Raw genomic sequence first — 21582 nt, 5'->3', positions numbered from 1 at the left:
CTGTACTCTACTGTAATCAAGGCAGGAATTGATGTAAGAATTAATAAGGTGAATACCACAACTCTTGTCTTTGGTGTTTAAAGGAATATTCACTTTACAAAGTGACCAAGCATGACACAGACACTGCCCGAGATGGGGAGACGACCTCTAGTCAAATTGCCCTCTAACCAGGAAAACAAGGAACTTTTGCTTCACCTGGTCCCTGGGATCAAAAACCACTGGCTTAGTCCCCCAAACCCAATTTTATGTTATATTGTGAAGTCTTCATGTTTGAACATGCAGACCGTTGTGTGTTCTGGTTGATAAAAACTAGACACAGTTGACAGATTCTGAAAAGCACAGAGAAACCTGTTATTATTTATGTAGTCTTATTATTTATGTAGTCTTAAGCCATCTGAAATTTTCTAATAATCAACAGTGCCATTTCTCCAAGATGAATACATGTGTATGTGCGTGCATGCCACAAATCCAAGGTACCAGACCTGGTACCATAAGTGAACAGCTTGCCCTAGCTGTAAAATAAAGCCATTCATTCTGGTACCGTTCTCATGTATCAGCCGTCCAGAATCACTCATGATATCCACCAGTAAGATTTCTATTACGAATTTAGTTGGAACCATGGCCTGGAGGAAGGGAGCAGACAAATGTCAAACACTGAAGCTACCCCCGACCCTTGGGAATGAGAGCTTAAAGCCAGATTCACGCCCGTTGACTCCCTGTCTTTGAGAAATGCCTGGGTCGCCTGTCTCTCTCTGTCACCTGTCAAATGGGTCAGCAGGTAGAGAGGAGGATCAGAGAGACCTCCCCCCACCCTTGAACACTCCCCTTTCTCTCCCAAACGGCTTCTGTAACAGGGCGCTGTGTGGACTCTGGTCAAACGGTGGCCCCTCATCATTCTGCTAAATCACTCGGTGACATACGGTGGACATTTCCGATGTGCCCAAGGACTAAAGTGGTTAAGGTCATGCTGACTCCCAGGCTCCTCTGGGAAACATGGGCTGGTCAACCCTGTCTGCACTTCAGTTCCTATTTCTATTAACACCACATGTGGATTCGATTTAGAAACACAGCGTGACACCCATTAAATCAGGGCGCTCTCTCTATTTATGAACAGTTGAAGCAATATCTTCATTGCAGGCCACCTTTGTGGAAGAGTTTTTTAAAGTCCCTACTTCTCGAAGCCACTCCTCTCCGGGCTCAGGTCGTGAGGAAATGCCCTGGAAGGCCAGCACGACAACAGGAATGTGCCTCTGCCCGGGTGCACGAGCTCAGTGTCTCTGGGCATCTCAGCAGGTGCTCTGGAGGCTTGGGCTGTTTATCTGCTGCAAGCAGCTGAGCTGCCTCCCGTTCCTTGAGCAGAGCAGTGGAATGCGGTGGAAGAGACCCAGACCTCCGGCCACCCAGATTAGAGAGTTTTGTGCTGAGGTCCCTATATGGTTGTGTTAGCCTGAACGCCGGGCCCAAGTCTGTCTTCGTTCCTTGTTTGGGAAGCAAGTGGGAGGGAAGCAGGCCAAGGGGCTATATAACCCTTCAGCGTTCAGCTTCCCCGAACACCACCCAGAGCGGAGGAGGCCAGCCGAGCATCGTCACGGTAAGTGGCACGGACCCAGGGATGTGACTTCCGATCCCAGCAGCTCTGATATTACTCAGGACAACCAGACGTCATCTACGGAGATTTGGCTGGGCTGGCGCGCTCTGAAATCTCTGAATGAACACTGTAGTAGTGAAACGATTGTAGCTCTTAGCTCCTAATCACCTAACGTTGCAGGTGGGTGTGGGGGAGGAGGGCAAAAGGAAGACGGAATGGAATCTCTGTGTCACTCTCTTTATACTAAGTCAGCAGCCCAGATCTTGTAGGGCGTTTCAGAGATGCAATCTAGCTATTTCCAGTAAATCATATTTATTTATATTTAGACACTGGCAACTCCAGCATTTGTTTGCGGTTAGGTTTTGTGTGGGGATTTCTCACTAGACTGTGTTTCGGGTGCAGCCAAGGTGCCTCAAGGGGGTTTTAGAAGTGAACAGAGTCTACTTGGCTGGTCTTTGATGCTGACTATTTGTGCGTTTGCATCTGGGTTCCTAGGCTCTGACTGGTAGTGGGTTCTGTAGGAAAGGCATGTCTCTTGAGAATGTCTGTGAATTTATACTTCAGGATGTGCATCGCAGGGTCCACTGGTCATTTGTCACAGAGTGCAGCAGGAAACCCACTGCATCTTTCTCTGTGAATAAAGAGGGAGGGAGCAGGGCATGCATCTGACAACTGCTCGCCTCTCAGCCTATGGGAAGTCCGGTTTGCATTTCTCTCACCCTGGTGAGGCTGGCAGGACTGCGGAGCCAGCCCTGCCACCCCAGGCTGAACTTCAACTTCGCTATAAATCAGGGCTTGGCTTGCTTCAGCCCCGACTGGAGTTTTCACACTGAAATTTTCCTTCCATTTTGTGATCCATGACTAAATATGGTTTGCTTTTCAAGACGGATGAGCTGGTGGTGGTGTTCTCCCCACCCCCCACCCCCACCCCCCACCCCCTCCCCCGCCCCGCCACTAACTACTCATTTTTGGCACAAGATGCACGCGAGGCAGTTGGAGCAACCCCCTGACCAGGGGGCAGTCCCAAAAGCAGACACTCGAGTGTGTTTTACCTAATTAGGAAATGCTTTGCTCCAAACCTCCAAACGGAGCTGCTCATTCAGGTTATAGATAAGGGTTGTAAATCACTGAGCCAGCTGCTTTCTGGGGACACAGAGACTTCTTCTCTAATGACAGTGCTCATCCGAGAGATTAGAAAATCCCTTCTGGACATTTTTTGCCAAATAAAAACACTTTTACTGAATTTTGAGATGTCTTTTCTGCATGCTTGCCGATGCTGAGGGTCAGCCTCCCTTTCCTGCAGTGTAATCAGACACTCCCCACCGCCCTCAAGCCCTCCTGGCCAAGAAGAGAGTTAGTAAGGACACGTGCACTCACGGTGATCGTCTCGTCACATTTTCAGAGTGTCCGATTTCCAAATAATTCATCCTGTTTTCAACTCTTTTGGTCTGGAAAGTCTGCTTAGCACATCCACAGGCAGCCTGCCGCTTGGAGCTGGTTGCATCTCACACATGCTTCCAGCTCTTACCGCCTGTTCTGTCTTGTCTCCTCTGCATTCCTCACTTCTCCTCCAGCTTCTGGTTCTGCGAGGACGGAAGCCAGATCACACGAATGCCCAACAGAATCCAGTGTCTGGGAAGGGAAAAGGTGGGTGGGGATGGAAAGAGCATTCTTACAAGTGGAATCCACAGGTCAAGGATCTCCATGCTATGCTTGGAAAGAAAGCAAAGACTAGAAATACAGAGATGTGGATAATGAGGATAAATATATAATGATACTAATCATCATAACTGTAACATTTATTGAGAACTCATAATGTGTATGCCACTACAAATTATTTTAAATGCTTTTTAAAAAAAATCTAACCCCCCATCATAAGAGCTCTATGTAGCATGTACTGATTTTCTTGCTGTCTTATGGAGAGGAAACTGTGACTTAGAGATTTAAATACTTTACTAAGTCACCCGGCTTCTAAGGGGTGGAGTCCGGACTCAAACCCAGGCAGTCTGACTGCAGAGCATAAGCCCATAATCATCACGCTCTGTCATCTCTGTGGTCCTAACGTTACCAGTGTTGGGATCTTGGACAAGTCACTACGATTCCTTGAGTCTTGATTTCCTTGTTTGTCGATTGCAGAGAATAGCACCTGTCCCAGATTTTAAAATGCATGGTCTCAGTTGAGGTTCATGCTCTTTGCAAAGGGTTACATGGCGTTTGGAAAGATATAGCACTGATTTCCTGGGAATGATCTGGAAGAACTCCAACTGCAAAAGCATTTTCTTTTCCTCACACCCCAGAAATTTCCTTAAAGGAATTGCCTTTTATATCTGGGTCTGGGTGTGCAGTGAGTTCACCAACTTAGAAGAATCTTCCTCAGATTGAAATCTTAAGATCTCGAAGTCGAGCAGAGAACTCTGGGTGTCCCTCTCTTTACGAGATATTTCCACCTAATTCTGCTTGGAAAAATGCAAGGGAATCTAAACTGAAAGTCAAGGAGGTAGCCAAAGGGACCTGATCTCTGATTCAACTCTCCTCCAACGCCCTGCGTGCCCGTGAGCAATATACTTCCTCTGGGTTTTCTCATTAATAAAAATGAAGGCAGTGAATGAAAACGGTCTCTCTAACAAACCTTCAATTTCCCAAATCTATAAAGTTGCTACTTTTGCTCCAACCTTTCAAATTTGGTGATAGGATCCAAGCATAAGAGTAGGATATTAAAAATATTGTTTTATTACTAAAAGAATACATGTTCAATTTAGAAAACATGATAGGACCCAGGAAAGATCATTAAAAACACAAAACCCCCCCGCTTCAAAATAATACCCATCAACGTCTTGGTAAATATAATTAATCTTTTTTCAATGCATAAAATACATTTTTAAATAGAATCATATGATGTTATTTTCTCTAATCTATCATTCTTACATGGAATATACTTTTCCCTATCCTTTATCTTTTCTAATGGCAGCAAGGTATTCTACTACCTGATGTGTAATTTATTAGACTCTCCTTCACTTGGAAGTTTAGGTTAGCTGTGATTTTTATTAATGGAGAATAACGGTGGCCCCCTAAAATTTAAAGCACCTTCTTAGAAAGTTTCAATTAGCTCTAATGGTTTTCCAAACGTAAAATAACAGTTCTCAGGTCCCAGAAGAGATTTTTCAACACTTTACATTAAACGTTTCAACATCTCAGCATTTCCAAATTTTCCCATGCTGCCCATCCCTCAAAGTCTGCCCTGTTAAGAAAATATTTAAACGTGATAACGTATCTAGAAAAATGTGTTTGGGTTGATACAGACAGCAAATGCCAGAAACTTCTTTAACATATGACAAATGACTTGTCTCTGTGAAGATCTGATCTCCTAGTCTGATATTCCCATCTGTGCTCTACAGTTGCTCATTCATTCACTTCCTTGGTCATTCTTTTTTTTTTTAAAGATTTTATTTATTCATTTGAGAGAGAGAGAGAGAGAGAGAGAACATGAGCAGGTGGTGGGGCAGAGGGAGAGGGAGAAGGAGACTCCCCGCTGAACAGGGAGCCCGACGTGGGGTCAATACCAGGATCCTGAGATCATGACCTGAGCCAAAGGCTGATGCTTAACCGACTGAGCCACCCAGGCGCCCATTGCTTGGTCATTGTTTAAAGTGCTTCTCAGATGATGGGCCAGCCACTGTGTTGGAGGCCAGTTATGAACTTGGACTTCTGAGTTGTGGCTTGTAAAAAGTTTTCAGGCTAATTAAAGTACTTTGAGATAAATGCCGTGATAAGGGCCTGTGGTGTGCGCTCTAGGAGTAGAGAGTAGGAGTGGTCAGTCAAGTGCCATGATCTTGGGATGACAGCTGGGTGGCCTTCGTCCCTGTTCCCCTAGGACCCTGTGAAGCAGCTCCATCAAAATGTGTGAAGAGGAGGACAGCACTGCCCTCGTGTGTGACAATGGCTCTGGGCTCTGTAAGGCTGGCTTTGCTGGGGACGATGCTCCCAGGGCTGTTTTCCCATCCATTGTGGGACGCCCCAGACATCAGGTGAGCAATATCGTACCATAATTACCTAACACGATAAATATCACAACATTGACAATCACATGACAACATCAAAATGTATCAAGATAACGGCTGTGCACCTTAAACTCACACAATGTTGCACATCAAATGTATTCAATAAAAACAATTCTGATTGGAATAGAGAGAAACGGGGCTATAGACGACGTCCCTCTATGTCTGTGTGTCCGTGGGTATCCACAGACCGTCTCTTGCTCTCTGCCCAGAAATTATGTAACCTTGTTATAAACATACCTCTGATGATTGATGTCTAGGAGTAAGTATGAATTTCATACACCATGTAGACAGATTATCTGGTGGGTGTCTATCACACATAAAGTTAACCTTTTCTCACAATTCCTTTTTGTCTCGATACGATCATTATCATCATCAGAGATACTGTGAGTTACCTAGTAATGCATACCACAGCCACTCTTTGGAAGGAAATTAAAATAAATGCCTAGATCACTCACTCTCAAAGATCTTGAGATTAGATGGAAGGAGGCATTGCTACCAAATGTAGTTTTACATATTTTAGGAGTCAGTGACATAGGGGACAGCCACCTGGTAATTTTATAGGACCTTACGTATAAACAAAACGTTGGGGGCAGCCACATGGTAAAAAGGGGAGAATTTCACCTTAGAAATTCTCCTTCGCATCAGCAACGTAGTTGCGAATTGAGCCTATCTGATTGATATTTATGGCTCCCAGTTTGGCATATAGTCATAAGAGTAAATAATAGCCTCTTCCAATGAATGAAATCTGAAATCAGCCTCTGAACTATGTGCAATGGAGATACTTCGCACAAACCACTAGTCATGGCTCTCTAGTAACCACGACTGTTTTGCAATTCTGAAAGTCACGCCAGTGCCATTTAAAATCCCAACAATGAGAATTTCCTTTCCCTTGTTGCTTTTTTAAAGCTTCACTTTAATGATTAAAAACATACTTCCGACTAGTTTAGGCAAATGTCTTAATGTTGACTGGTATGGAGTTATTTATTAGAAATCAAGCACTGAGTGCTCATTTGCCTATATAATGCTTTTGCTTATAATGGTTAGAAAATATTCACAAGGTGGGTGACAACTTTAACAGTATAGTTTCAAGGATTTATAAGAGGCAAAGTGCCATTTAACTTATATGTAAAATTTCATGCATTCATTTAACAAGTAATTATTGAGTGATAAGTACTTGCTGGGCAATTGGTTATAATGACGAACAAGACAAGGACAATCTCTGCCCTAACAGAGCTCAGTAAGAAACAGAGCAGATAAAAAAAATACAGTGTAAGGTTGCTTTACCCATGGGGCCCTCTGCTATTTCGAGACTGATTCAGGCCTGTTGCCCATCAACTGAGGGACGTTGCTTAAGGGCATAGTGACCATAAGACAGAATGTCAAGTTGCTGGCACCAAAAGAGGAACTTCCTATTGCAACGATTTAACCCTTTGTGATTGGATCATCATCAGTTCACAAGTTCTGGGGGCGGCTGACTCAGGCTGTGTTGAATCTTTGTAGGGAGTGATGGTGGGAATGGGACAAAAGGACAGCTACGTGGGTGACGAAGCACAAAGCAAAAGGGGAATCCTGACCCTGAAGTACCCGATAGAACACGGCATCATCACCAACTGGGACGACATGGAAAAGGTACTGGGAGCTTCTCTGTAGGTTGAGCCTTCAGGATGCATAATTTTCCATGGCCTGGTTCAAAACATCTTGCTACTGTTGAAAAAAAAAAAAATCCCTTGCCTAACAGGGTTTATAAACTAGTTAGAGGGAGACTGTTTGGCAGATGAGAACAGTAGCCCTTTGCCAGGGGTGGGAATTAATAGTCTGTTGGGTCAGTCAACTGGATTACCCTCCCAGGGCCCACAGCCAGGGGAATTAACTCACCCCCACCCCCCCTGCTCACCAGCAGCAGAAAGGCTGTGCCTCCCAGGCGAGGAGAGAGGAGCCAGGCCACCTCTGCCCCATCCATGCTGGAAAGCTTTTCATTAATCACCCTGAACATTTTTTTAAGTGTTTTAGTTTTCACTATACAAGCAGGACCCATGACATTGCAGATTTGGTACATTCCTGAATGTTCCCCAGTATACTGAAGCACAAGGAACTGACAAAAATTTTTAAATATTTTAAAAAGTACCTCTCTGTGTTGCATTAAGTGAATGCTTTATCTCCCAATTTCATATAAAAGAGCTTATGGAAAGAGTTAAATCCTAGGACTTTTTTTTTTTTTTTAGATTGGTGAGGGGCAAATGAGGGTGGGGAGGGGAGGAGGGGCAGGGGGAGAGAGAGACTCTTAAGCAGGTTCCACACCCAGGGCGGAGCCCAGTGCAGGGCTCCATCTCTCTACCCTGAGATCATGACCTGAGCTGAAATCAAGAGTCAGATACTTAACCAACTGAGCCACCCAGGCGCCCCAAATCCTAGGATTTTAATGTTTGTTATTAGACATCATAGAAACACAAGTGATTGGAGAAAAAGCAGATAGGCTAATGAGAAAATGACATTAATTTTTTTAATGTTGCAAAATATTAGAACCACAATATCTGGACTTTTATTTGTCAGCTCCCTACACACACACACACACACACACACACAGTCTCACCAGTTTAAGAGAAAGAAAATAGTATTGCTAGAATTTATCAGTAATAATGCCAAGGACTCTACTTCTCTTCAACAGCATTTCATTAGGTTTGCTTTGTCTGAGATGCCGGATTTGGTTAAAGCTGCAATTTGCAGAGATGAGAAGGTATTAATAGCAGTAGGAAATACTCTAAGAGTTTCTCCATGAGGCTGGCAGCATCTCAGCTTGCATGCACCTAGAGAATTGGGATGAATAAAGCATTTCGTCATTTCTAAAACTGAAATTTAAAGTGTCTTCTGGAGAGAGAGAGAGAGAGAGAGGCGAGAGAGGGGGTTGGGGAGAGAGGTTTGCTGGCGGTAGGGAGGGGTTGGTTGTTTGCTCAATGTGACATTTCAGGCGGAATTTCTTGAGCACTCTGCTACTTTTATTCCATCAAAGGAGTACAACATTCAAGAGCCTTCTTTCCTTTTTAGAAACCACAACTTCAAAACCAAAGAAACTGGAACAAGATAAAGAATCTTTAAAGTCAATCTGGCTTTTGTGGATTTAATAAAACTTTTGCAAGCAGTTCTTGTTTTGTTTTGCTTTGTTTCAGTTCTGGATGAATCTAATATTCCTAGTGCTAACGAAGACTTTTCAGGCCCTTAAATATAATTAATTTGGCCCTTTTTACAATGGTCTGTTCTTTTTGGCATTGATGATTAAAGAGGATGCTCAACCATGAAGCGAACACACTCATGTCCAAGTGCATCATACAGATGTGCTATCAATAGGCACAGGCTATTTTCAAAACACCTGAAGGCCAAATATCTGCCCACGAATGGAAGGTCTGGAGCGTGTGCATGAAGGCAGGCTTCTCCTAGCCCTGGAGAGTAGAGAGGGGGACGGAGGAGGTGGAGGTGGAGACGGGGACACCTGTCTTCTTAGCATAGGTTGCAGAGGGAAATTTCCCCAAAAATATTAAAAATGGTAACTAGATTTTCAGGTCAGTTTCATTCATCTATTCATTCATTCACTCATTTGTCCCTTTTCTTGCTAAACTAAATCATTTTCCCATGAATATTAACTAAAGTAGTAGTAGGGGTAAAGATATAGTTGGCACCCAGCTGGCTCAGTCCAAAGAGCATGAGACTCCTGATCTCGGGGTTGTGAGTTCAAACTCCACATTGGGCATAGAGATTACTTTAAACAAAGGTATGGTTGATTAATAATAATAATAATATTTATTCTGGGCCAGGTGCTGGAGTAAATAGTAACTCTAGGGTTCTCGCCAAGACATACTAGTTATTTTTTTTTTTAAGATTTTATTTATTTATTTTAGAGAGAGAGAATGAGAGACAGAGAGCATGAGAGGGAGGAGGGTCAGAGGGAGAAGCAGACTCCCCGCCGAGCAGGGAGCCCGATGCGGGACTCGATCCCAGGACTTCAGGATCATGACCTGAGCTGAAGGCAGTCGCTTAACCAACTGAGCCACCCAGGTGCCCCCATACTAGTTATTTTCATACTACCCATGGTGAGGTGAGCTGGGAAGGATTAAAATTTGCCTTAGCTTGCACAACCAAGAAGTGGTTGAGCTGGGATTTGAACCCAGATTTGATGCTAGCTAGACCCTGTGCCCTCAACCGCTAAGCCATCCTGCCCCACTGACCTGGGTTTGGGTTTTCGCTGAGTCACCTCCTTGATGTGAATCCTTGGGTAAGTTACTCATAGTCTTTGAGCTTCAGTTTCTGTGTCAGTAAAAATGTGGATATTTCGTGAGGGCTTGTAACATACTATTTGGTCCTAGTTTCAGCTAGCTCATTCTGGTCCCTTTCTGGGGGTCCGCAGCCCTCCACAACATCACCTCATTGTGTTTCTCCTTGGTCCCCCGCTAGATCTGGCACCACTCTTTCTACAATGAGCTTCGCGTTGCCCCTGAAGAGCATCCAACTCTGCTCACCGAGGCGCCCCTGAACCCCAAGGCCAACCGGGAGAAAATGACCCAGGTAAATAGCCGCTCCAGGATCCAGCACTCTGGGGCTTGGGGAGAGTCCTATTTGAAAGGGACGGGACAGGACAGCAGAGAGGAGGCCCACCCCAACAGCCCACTTGCAGACCAACAATTTTCCAGGAACTTGGGGATTCCCAAGGACAGAAACATCTTGATGGTACTCATATCCTTATGGGAGGGAACTGCCCCTTGACTCCAAAAGCAATAGGAAATTAGAATATGTAATGGGAAAGGTTGGACGTGTTAAGTTAAAAACTTCTAAGGAGAAATCATTTCAAAATGCAGGGTAACATACAGCCAGGGATCTGTTGCTTCTCAGCTATGTGAGCTTAACGAATCCACTTAATTTCTTGGATTCCTGGTTTCCTTGTCTATGTGTTGGGAATAAGACTAGTACTATTATTTTTCAAAGTGTTGATGTGAAGATCAATGAGGCAAAATGTCAAATGTGTTTTGCGGTGCCTGATATAATAAACGTTTAACAAATAATAGTTTTTATTGTCATCATTGTGACTTCTATGAAGCTCAAAGACTTTCCAGTAGGAGATCATCCATTCCACCAGCCAGACAAGCCTTCCAGTTTGGATGAACTATCAAATAAAAGCATCCAGTGTCAGCTTAATGCTTGCTATAGTGAAGCTCTGGGTTAAGTGGTTTACGTGCATTGTCTCTTTAAATCTGAACAACGTGAAGCAGATTATATTCTATAAATGAATATACAATGATATAGCTGATTATATAAATGAACAATTCAAGGATCGCATACACAAGGTGAGTGTCCCAAGGTCATACAGCTAGAAGCGGCAGAGGCTGCAGTTGACCTTGGATCTTTGGGGTCAATAAATGTAAATACTGCAGGGCCTTTTCCTCAGAAGAGCTCTGGGTTGGTGTGCTTACACTAACACACGTGCGGTCATTCTCTGCAGGGGGACCTCTGTGTGCCTGGGTGTCCCTCCATGTGGCGAGCGATGTCGTTTCTGATGGGTGTTCTTGTCCCTGGGAATGGTGTGGGGGCAGAAAAGCAGTTGGGAATCACGGTGGTCTAGCAAACGATGTCAGATATTCTGGTGGATAGACCAAGCAGGGTTTGGTGGATGGGGAAGGGGAGGCCCGTGGGCATCTCCGTGTGCACAGCCTTCTCACGAGTGACCTGCAGCGGCTCTGGTCTTGTCCCCAGACTGTGTGAGCTGAGGCACTGGTGTTCATATAGGGCCCTCTGCTACCAGTGGGCATTTCTCGTCTTCCAGGATCAAGGTCCCTTCCGCTGCAGCCAAAGTGGCCTTGGATTCTAGGGCTGACATTGACTCAACAACTACATGAAAAAATGGAACAGATGAACAGGAACCTCAGACAAATCACAGAAATGGGCTCCTTCCCAACCAGTCTGAGCTTCTGGTCAAAGGTCTCCTTCTGTAGACCAGAGAAGTCTGAACCTGAATGTCATCTTCTCTTTATCTTTTGGCTTTGATATCATGAACAGGTCCTAGGCTGCTCACACTGGGAGCTCGCCTAGTCCAGACCCCTCCGTTTACAGTTGAGTGACCAGGAAGGAAGCCCACAGTGGTCAGCTATACCCCCACCGGTCATGTGTGCACAGAGCCCCTTCCCTTGCCTGCACCCTCAGGGCACAGTGTCCTCTGCCCAGAGCCAGTCTATATTCTGAGCCCACCTGCAGGGGGCGCTCTCTTGAACATTCTGGCCCAGACTGGCAGCAGCATCACTAACTCAGTGCTTTGGCTTGCCTTGCAGATTATGTTTGAGACTTTCAACGTCCCGGCTATGTATGTGGCTATCCAGGCAGTGCTGTCCCTCTACGCCTCTGGACGCACGACTGGTAGGCGGGAGCCCAGGTTGGGTGCACCGTCCATGATGGGGTTTGATGGTTGTAAACATGGTGTTTGGACGGACTGGGGGCTGGCTAGAGCTGACAAGCCTAATGCCAGCCCACCTTGAAAAATAAGCCCTCGAGCTCTTATTTCCAGCAGGCCTTCTTTTTCTCTCGCTCTTCCTCCTCTTTCTCTATCTTCCCCAAGCCCTGTCCTGCCTGTCCTATGCTCTCACATGCTCTCTCTCTTCTCTTTCAAATCAGAGGCTCAGAAATTCCCCTGCCACTCAGCCAGCCAGGGCCCACGCACCTGCTGCTGCGGTCACTTTCATCGTGCCCATTTGTCCCCCAGGCATCGTGCTGGACTCCGGGGACGGGGTCACCCACAATGTGCCCATCTACGAGGGCTACGCTCTGCCCCACGCCATCATGCGTCTGGACCTGGCCGGCCGTGACCTCACCGACTACCTCATGAAGATCCTGACTGAACGCGGCTACTCCTTCGTGACAACCGGTGAGATGGGTGGGAGGGAGGGCTGGGGGCGAAGGGCCCGCGTCTCCTTCACAGCGACGTGCAGGACCCTGGTGACCATCCAGGGAAACAATGGGAGGGGACCGTGCGGGTGGCAAGGCCTGACTCCAAGGCCCACAACAAAGCACGGCCTTTTTGGCTCAAAGTGATGGTTGGTGCTCTTGGAGACACCAGGGGAGGGCCCAGGGCCTGGTCCTGCCCCCGCCAGCAGGGTGACCCAACCTCACCAAACCATCTGTAGAATGGGGGGTCACCCCTCACATGATTATTGTATTGAATGACACCAAGCACGTGGAATTCCCAGCACTGAGTAATTCCACATTTGTGAGTCAGTTAGTCAATAACTGTTAGCTAGTTTGAAGGCCAACCCAGCAGAAAGCTGTTCACGTGTCTTTGGCCTCCAAGCTGGTGCCGCCCCGTCTGTATCTGCAAGAGGCGACCTCAGCTGGTGCTGGACACGTTGGGCCATCCTCAGTGCCCATGGCCCTGGCTGCCTGCCCTCCCCCCATCGAGCTGGTGGTGTCCACACGTTTCCGTGTCTGGACACACCTGAGGTTTATTATAGACTCTGAGCTTGAGCTCTGTGGGTGTTAAATTTTCTTCTGGGGTAGGGAGTTGAATTCATTCCTACATTCCTCTTCTGCTCTCCACAAAAGAACCCCAGAAAATTTCCAAAAGGCCCCAGGGGCCTAGGTGCAGCCAACACTTAGAAGTTCAGAGTGCAGGAGTCTGAAAGGTACTGGCTGCCTGCTTCTTCCACACCTCCTTCACTATGCATCCCTGAGCCTCCTGGGCCAGGACCGGTCCTGAGCCAGGGCCTGCCTCCTTCTGGAAGGTGATGAATATGCCAGCGGTGTGAACTGGGACCTACCTGGGCTGGGCAACATGGGTCTCTGGAGCTTTTTGAAAACTGTGGGGGCCCCAAAGCATAAGACTTCCTGGTCAACTGAAAATCCAATATGACAAACTATTATAAGACAATTGTAACAGAGAGTGAATAGTTAATCCTGAAAAAAAAAAAAAAATCCCAAATGTAACGTATAGAAGGATGCCCTGCTCTGTGCCTTTAGCTAGCTCCTTTTCTTCCTGTCATGCATTTTCCAGACCATATTTTTGAGGAGCCTATCCCTCTGCTAGGGACAGAAGTGGCTCCCTCGAGGACCTAGAGTTTAATTCCCATCATGGATTTTGGGTTGCATGATATCGAAGTTACACATGTTTTTGAAGGAACCCTTCTTGGAGGAGAGACCCAAGTAAGGTGGGTGGATTTTCACCACCTGCACAAACCCTCATGTTTGTATCTTGACAGCTGAGCGTGAGATCGTCCGGGACATCAAGGAGAAGCTGTGCTACGTGGCTCTGGACTTTGAAAACGAGATGGCCACAGCTGCGTCGTCTTCCTCCCTTGAGAAGAGCTATGAGCTGCCCGATGGGCAGGTGATCACCATCGGGAATGAGCGCTTCCGCTGCCCAGAGACCCTGTTCCAGCCCTCCTTCATCGGTAGGCTTCAGCGTCCTGTCCCTGGGCAGGGGGGGAGCACCCTAACCCCCCGAATCCAGCCAGCCCCTGGCTCTCAGCACCCTTCTGCATGTGGGGACTTGGGCCAGGGGCCACAAGACCAAATGCATTTCTAAACCAGGGCAAAGGAAAGAGTGTCAGATTTCTAGAGAGAGCAGAAGAACGTCAGGAAAGGAGTTTTCTTTCTAAGCAAACACGGTCTACGCTGTAGTCAAGCCAAAAGCATCCTTGGTGTGGGAAGTATGGTGAAAAAATCAGATATTGTCTGTGCTGAGGACACAGTGGAGCCATCGAGGGATGGGAAGGGTGTGCTGAATGCTGAGACTTTGGGAGGAGTGCAGGGGTTGGGGGGAGAGGAAAACGGAAGAGCCCGTTCCTACGTTAGCATTGACCTTGGACAAATATTAGCATAGTTGTTTACAGAGGGTGGGTTCTGGGAGGGATGAGCCCGGGCTTGGGTCTCAGTTCTCCTGTCACGATCTCGGGAAGGTCACTCAATGTCCCCAAGCCTCCGTGTCCTCATGTATGAAATGAGGATTGTGATGGTACCTGCATCACAGGGTGGCCGTGAGAAGTACAGTGTGAGGGGCGCCTGGGTGGCTCAGTCGGTTAAGCGACTGCCTTCGGCTCAGGTCATGATCCTGGAGTCCCGGGATCGAGTCCCGCATCGGGCTCCCTGCTCAACGGGGGGATCTGCTTCTCCCTCTGACCCTCCTCCCTCTCATGCTCTCTGTCTCTCATTCTCTCTCTCGCAAATAAATAAAATCTTAAAAAAAAAAAAAAAGAAGTACAGTGTGGGACACTTAACCCAACGCCTGGCCGAAACAAACACTCAGGAACTATTAGACCTTGTTGATAATGAATAATCAGGTATCATTACAATTACATTCCAGCATCGCAAAAGGTGAAGGGCCACCTGGAGGTTCTTTTCAAAAGACCCACATCAGAAATTTTTAAAAATCCAGGCAAGCAAAACAAAACAAAACAAAACAAAACAACCAACCCCAAACACAACTATTATCAAAATTGAAGAAAAAGGAGCCTTTGTCCAAATTGGATGAATCACCTTCCCTGGGATTCGGTGCCCTTTGGCTTTGAGGGGTGTGAGCAAGAGAGCAGGCAGAGAGAGACTTGGGCTAGCCCTGAGCTATGCCTGGGCACGAGCTCTGCACTGGACCTCCTGTGGGGAGCCTGAGACTCCGCCCTTACTTGAACCCCACATAGTGGTGAGTCGGTTATCAGCCCTTGCCCCCTGGAGGTGCCGCTGCAAGGCTTCCTCACTAGATGAGAGGTGGGAGCGCATGGAGACTCTAAGGACGGGCGGTTCCCACACTGCGATGTCTACCTAGCTTCAGCCCAACGTAAGACCCTCCAACGGCCCATGCAGCTCTTCCTGGGTTTTGCCCACCACCCAAGGATCATGGCCCATGTCTCCTTTGCAGGGATGGAGTCTGCTGGCATCCATGAAACCACCTACAACAGTATCATGAAGTGTGACATTGACATCAGGAAGGACCTCTATGCTAACAACGTCCTCTCGGGGGGTACCACCATGTACCCCGGCATTGCTGACCGCATGCAGAAGGAGATCACCGCGCTGGCGCCCAGCACCATGAAGATCAAGGTATGGTTCAGGGTCAGGTGCCACGGCTATGCTTCAGGCTATGATACCAACTCCATCACCAGACGAGACGGGCCCTTCAGAGGCCACGTCGTGCTCACGTGTGCTCGTGGTTTCCAGGGCTAAGCAGTGGGTCCATATCCACAAGTTCTGCTCTTTATAGGATTTAAGTCAGTCCAGTTCATCAGAGAAGCTAAATTATTTTGCACAAAATTTAATCTATAATTACCTTTGTCCGTCAGCTACTTTCAGGAGTGAAGTTCATCAGAGCTCCCCGTGTGAGCATAGCCCTTTATTTTTCTATTGAGATGTAACTCACATGTAACATTCTATTAGTTTCAGGTGTACAATGTAATTCAATATTTGCATATATTGTGAAATGATCCCCACAGTAAATCTAGATGATTTCCATTATATCTCTTAAAAGTAGACATGGTGTCATTTTCCCCCATCACAGAACTAGTGCATCTCACACATAAAACATTATAAAAAATCAGATGAGCCAGACATGTTTCCAAAGAGGTTTAAATGCTGTAGATTCTAGAGCATGTACTCTTTTTCCAAAAGTGATCACAGCTCAGTGGCCAAGAATTAAGAGTGGTATCTTCAGCTCTCTGTCTGGCACTCCTTTTGATCTAGGTGCTCAGAAGCACAGAATCCCTCCACGATGACCAAGCTTGGTCCCTGAGCTACCAAAGACCCTTATGTTATGTGTTTTGAGTCCCAGTCGCAGGAACTCAGAGATTAAAAGGAGATGGTTCTTTGGAGGCAACTTACGTGTGCCTGGCGACTTCTCAAAAGCTGTTATCCCGCTCTGAAATCAGAAGCCATGCTGGGACTCTCTGACCCGTGTCCCAGGGAGCAGAAGAGAGGACACTCTGCCTGCAGTTCACACCCGCGCACGCGAGAAGTATTCAAACATATTCTCTGTTATTTGCACTCCCTTGTCCTTTTTTGAAGAGGGTTTGCCGATAACAGAAAGAGAGTGAAGCTCTCTGCCTGCATCACAGGCTCTGAAAGACTGCATGGTAAGAGGAGAGACTGTTTCCTGAGGCTGGTGTTTCTTGAATGCTCCTCTGATCGGCTGTCTCCCCTTCTCCCTCGAACACCTGCCGGAGAGACATGCAACCAGCTCTGGGCTCACTGACAAACCCTGCCCGGGTGGGGGTGTATTACACACGGCGGCAGCAGCCAGAGCTGGCCCGGTCCTGCTTCCCCAAACCTGGCTTCTCGAATAACACGAATGTGGAACGTGGGGCTCCCGTGTGGGGAGAGAAAACCCGTTAAAAAATCTGGGGCCATAAGGTGATGACTTTAGGGAAAACTGAAACTGGATGGCGGGGGTTATAGGAACTCTGGACTGTCTTTTACCTACCACCTTTCTATCCAACTAAAATTACCCCCAAATGGAAAGGTTGTTTCTAAAACAAAATGAAACAAAACAAAACCACACCTGGAAGAGATCCAGGTTTGAATATCGGGTCTGACAGGTGCACAACCAGTGTGACCTACATCAGTTACGTAAACCTCTCTCAGACTCTGTTTCCCCATGGGTAACATGGCACTAATTCAATACTCTCTAAACTGGTTTGAGGTAATACATGTAAAACGCTTAGCATCGTGCTAGGCACATAGTAGGTGCTCAGTAAGTATCAGCTATGTGTATGAAAAATAAACGTTCAAACAGAGCTTGAGGGATACACAGAAATTAAACCTTTCCACCGTGGTTTTGGAAATACCTTGTCTTTTTGCCCAAGTCTCCGTATTTGTCTCTACCTAAGTATCCAAGTCGGGAGCGAGATTGGGAAGTGCTCAGCTGTAGCTATGTTTTGGGGTTCCTGCGGGTAGATGGGACCCCTGGCATGAGTCAAGGAGAGCCAGCCAGGGCAGCTTACTGGGACCTACCCCAGGGAAATGGTCATCCAGCAGGGCACCCTGAGCCCTCCAGTGTGAAACAGTGCATCTCAGTGGCCTTAAACAGGTGGAAGAAGACTCATAGAGTAAGCTCTCCAATGAGAGTCTCTAAATTCACTAGTCGCCTCCGTTGGCTTAGGGTCAACGTGGGGTTAGGGCCAGGCGTCTGACAGCTGAGACTGTCCCCGCTGTCCATGGGACTCCTGCGAGGTCCACCCAGTCTGCACCCTGGGGGAATGCCCGGCCCTGTTCTAGCGTGCTAACGGTCCTTCTTTCTCATCCTGGCCAACAGATCATTGCCCCTCCGGAGCGCAAGTACTCCGTCTGGATCGGGGGCTCCATCCTGGCCTCTCTGTCCACCTTCCAGCAGATGTGGATCAGCAAACAGGAATATGACGAGGCCGGGCCGTCCATTGTCCACCGCAAATGCTTCTAAAACACGTCCTTGCTCTCTGTCTCTGGCACACAACTGTGAACGTTATGTGGAGTAATGCCTTCAATTCTTTTCCAAATCATTCCTAGCCAAAGCTCTGACTTGTTACCTATGTGTTTTTTAATAAATCTGAAATATGTTACTGGTAACCTGCGGACTTGGCCTCTGATGGGCACCCTGCGGCTCCCGTTTCTGTAGGTGGACCAGTGGCTCCCCCTAGTGGTGGATCCTGGGGCACGACACCGCTAGGACGGGCTCGCTCACACTAAGCTGGGAAGTTGGACTAAATGCTGTCCGTGGAAAGAATTTGAAAATACACAGGAGATAAATGGAAACGTGGATGAAAGTGTATCAATAGGATAGCCCACCCTGACTTCACAACTTGCCGGGTCATTACATTACCTTGCTGTCTTCTAACCTCAGTACTGGGCGCCTGATGTGCAAAAACAGAATTACAATAACTGTGTATTATAGATACACAGATGTATGATTATAATATATATGAAACAGGTGAAACAATAAACATACAGATTTTCCTCGACTTGCAATGAGCGAACATCCCGACAAACCAACCATCTCCAACCTGAGTTGGAGATATCGCAAGTCGAAATGCATTTAAGGCACCTAACTACGGAACATGGTCGATGAGCCCAGCCGACCTCAAATGTCCTCAGAACACTGACAGTAGCCTCCAGATGGGCAAAACCATCTAGCACAAAGCCTGTTCTATAAAAAAACAAGTGCTGGATAGCTCATGTAATTTATGAAATACTGTAAAGTGAAAGACAGGATGACTGCATGGGTCCGAAATAGCAGGAAATGTGTTTGTCCTGGACCCTGGGAGCTGTGTTCGCTGCTCCCACCCAGTCTCAAGAGGGCGTATCTACCACACAGCGCTAGCCTGGGGAAACATGAAAATTCAAAGTACAGTTTCTACCAAATGCCTTTTGCTTTCACACCATCATAAAGTTGAAAAATCTTAAGTCGAACCATTGTAAGCTGAGGCCATCTGTAGGTGTATTAAAAGAAAGTATAGAGTCTTTCAGGGGAAGAGATTCCTAAAAGAATAAGAAACGCTGCTCTAAAATCTCATTACACATCTCGATCATCAGTTGCTTTTCTCCTGATCAGTATCTGTCCGAATAAGATGCTACAGATATATTCACACCAGAAGGGATGGGAAAGTTAACAAAAGTCTCCAAGGCCCACCTCTGTCAGTCATCACACAAAGGGTTTTATATATCTCCTCCCTCATCTGTTCTTCAGAACAAGGTGGGCACAATATTACTTTCGTGTCCGTTTTACAGATGAAAAAACAGAAATTGTTCCCTTAATATCATTATACAGAGAAGCTGTCTTCAACTTCTCTTTTACCCATTTGGCCTGGGAGGTACAAAGAAGCATAGAAACACCTTCCCTACTCATAAGGGCTTTAGTCTCAAGGCGCTTTTCTGCCCAGGCTGTTCAGTGCCCTCAGCAGCCCCCCAGCTGGGTGCTGCTTTTCTCTTGTGTGGGAAAGTCTAAGTGGGGGTCAACAATCATTGGCTGTCCTTAGAGGGAGACGTCTCTGTCCAATGCAGCATCTGACTGCACAGATTTACCCAAGACTGAATGCCTGTTTGGCCCAGAAAATCCAAGCTTTCCCTGGTCTTCTCTGGCCCTGTAGCTTGAGCTAATTAATATTAATGCTACAAATAATAAGAGTTGGCATGTGCGGGGTACATACCAAACCCTTTATATTAGGACCTCATGTTATCCTACGACAACCCTATGGAGTTGATATTCTTACTGCCTTTTGATGGATGGAGGACCTGAGACTCTGAGTGGTCCTACCACTGGCAGAGGGGTAACTTGACCTTGGTTCCAAGCCCAACTCTTAGCCCCTAGGCCAGTGGGTCTCAAGACGTAGGCCACACAGGTCAACTTCATTGGGGGCTCATTTTAAGTGGGCAGATCCCAAGGTCATAATCCAAACCCAGTTGAGCTAGAATCTCTGGATCCGAGACTGGGAGCCTAAGTTTTAATCAGATTTCTCTGATGATTCATTCCTTCGCACATCAAAATTTGAGAACCGCTGTAACATGCTATGACTGAGGGAAATTTCCCAATTGCAGATTTACATTTACCAGGCAAGGGCGCTCCATACCTACTAGAACCTAAACTTGGGCATTAGTGCACAGATAATTGTAAACAGATCGCTCTTGTAATTCAGGCAAAAGTCACCAACCGTTCCCATCCTCACTATTGGGTTTACATAGAGTAAAACCAATTCGCTGCACTTTTTTACTTCATATCTATCACCAGGGGATGTGAGCTCTCTGATAACGGAATGAGGGCTTGGAAAAGTCCAAGAATCTGAAAGCGCCATGGCCAGAGGCAGAAATCAGGAGAACTAGAACCACTCACTAAAATGGGCATCCGTGAAATCCTCCTTCCTTGTGAGCACCCAGCTTAAGTGCCTATGCCCCTTTGCCCAGTCTCAGATCAATACCTCCTCCCCTTGATTCCACAAGATGCCCGGTGATCTGAAGGGCTGGACAGGTGTCAGAGTCTTGTGGATGAGCTTCATATGAATCTCGAGGAGATAAAACCAGCAATATATTTGGCTGCCTCTTGAACCCTGGAGGGGAGGAAGGAACCCCTGGAGGAGGAAGAGGAGGGAATGACCCAGTCCTAGATGTGGCTGTTACATATCAGAGTCTGAAAAATGGATGTACAAGTCATGGTCATTCCTAGGAGACCCAACTTAATTCAGGTGCTGCTTGAAGAGCCACTTGCTGTCAGCCAGGACTGGGACAGTGATAAACCATACAGAGAGGATAGGCATGGCTCTGGTGGGCAGAACTTCCGGTCTAGTTCTAGTCAGGAAGACGGACATTACACCGGTAGCTAGCGTGCCCTGTGAGGATCACAAAAAGGGAAATATGGCTATGAGGGACCAGTAGGCCCCCCTGAGGAGGTAGTGCTTACGAGAAACTTAGAGTTAACTGGGAAAACAGGGCGGGGACCTGAGGGGGTTGAGGCTGGGGAAGGAGAAGTAGGATGTAGGTGGCCCGGGTTCCTGGCAGAGGCCGAGATGAGGCAGGGTACCCCTATGTGGAACTGAAAAAAGAACCCCAAAGCATCAAACCACACACAGACTTCAGAAGTCTGACTATGACTGACTGTGATTTTCTAAAGCAGAGTTCATAACGTTTTCTCCGTGAAACGTCAGTCTTGAAATCAGACAGCTGTTACAGGCCGTGACAGCCATGTTGAGTGAGAAAGTTGGTATCTGTCGGGTTCATGTGCCATTCACGAGTGCTTCATCTGGCGGGTTAAATTCGTCATCCCGTTTTCAGAAATGTATCCGGGAAAACGAACATCCAAGGACTGCTGCCTCTCTGATTTGTTCCTGATGGTTACAGCTCTTCTAGAATGTTCTTGTAATAACTCCATGCCCCCTTTGAAATCTGAAGGGAATATAAATGATTACAGTTTGCCAGCTGCTTTTGTAACATATGCTATCTTTCAGGAAAACTGATGAGGACACA

At 46.8% G+C, this 21582-nt stretch overlaps 1 protein-coding gene across 1 annotated transcript; it reads left to right on the top strand.

The window, feature by feature from the left end:
- The first annotated feature begins 1325 nt into the window (after positions 1-1325).
- On the top strand, positions 1326-18198 carry ACTA2 (actin alpha 2, smooth muscle). Its single transcript, XM_045877744.2, has 9 exons — positions 1326-1591; positions 5460-5613; positions 7147-7275; positions 10090-10200; positions 11955-12039; positions 12383-12544; positions 13872-14063; positions 15524-15705; positions 17909-18198. The coding sequence occupies exons 2-9, from the start codon at positions 5485-5487 to the stop codon at positions 18050-18052; spliced, it is 1134 nt and encodes a 377-aa protein (XP_045733700.1). The 5' UTR covers positions 1326-1591; positions 5460-5484; the 3' UTR covers positions 18053-18198.
- Positions 18199-21582: the final 3384 nt, after the last annotated feature.

The sequence above is a fragment of the Mirounga angustirostris genome, unplaced genomic scaffold (assembly GCF_029215605.1).
Source record: "Mirounga angustirostris isolate CCGP_5_RB_7025 unplaced genomic scaffold, mMirAng1.0.hap1 SCAF_6, whole genome shotgun sequence".
NCBI classification, from domain to species: Eukaryota; Metazoa; Chordata; class Mammalia; order Carnivora; family Phocidae; genus Mirounga; species Mirounga angustirostris.
Note: the sequence above shows the minus strand (reverse complement) of the source record. Positions and strands in the feature narration are given on the sequence as shown.

Bases quoted from the DNA above. Each gene is read 5' to 3' on its own strand.
- ACTA2 (XM_045877744.2), top strand. From the start codon at position 5,485: ATGTGTGAAGAGGAGGACAGCACTGCCCTCGTGTGTGACAATGGCTCT. The intron at 5,614-7,146 runs GTGAGCAATATC...GAATCTTTGTAG, and splicing joins TGGGACGCCCCAGACATCAG to GGAGTGATGGTGGGAATGGG. The intron at 12,040-12,382 runs GTAGGCGGGAGC...TTTGTCCCCCAG, and splicing joins CGCCTCTGGACGCACGACTG to GCATCGTGCTGGACTCCGGG.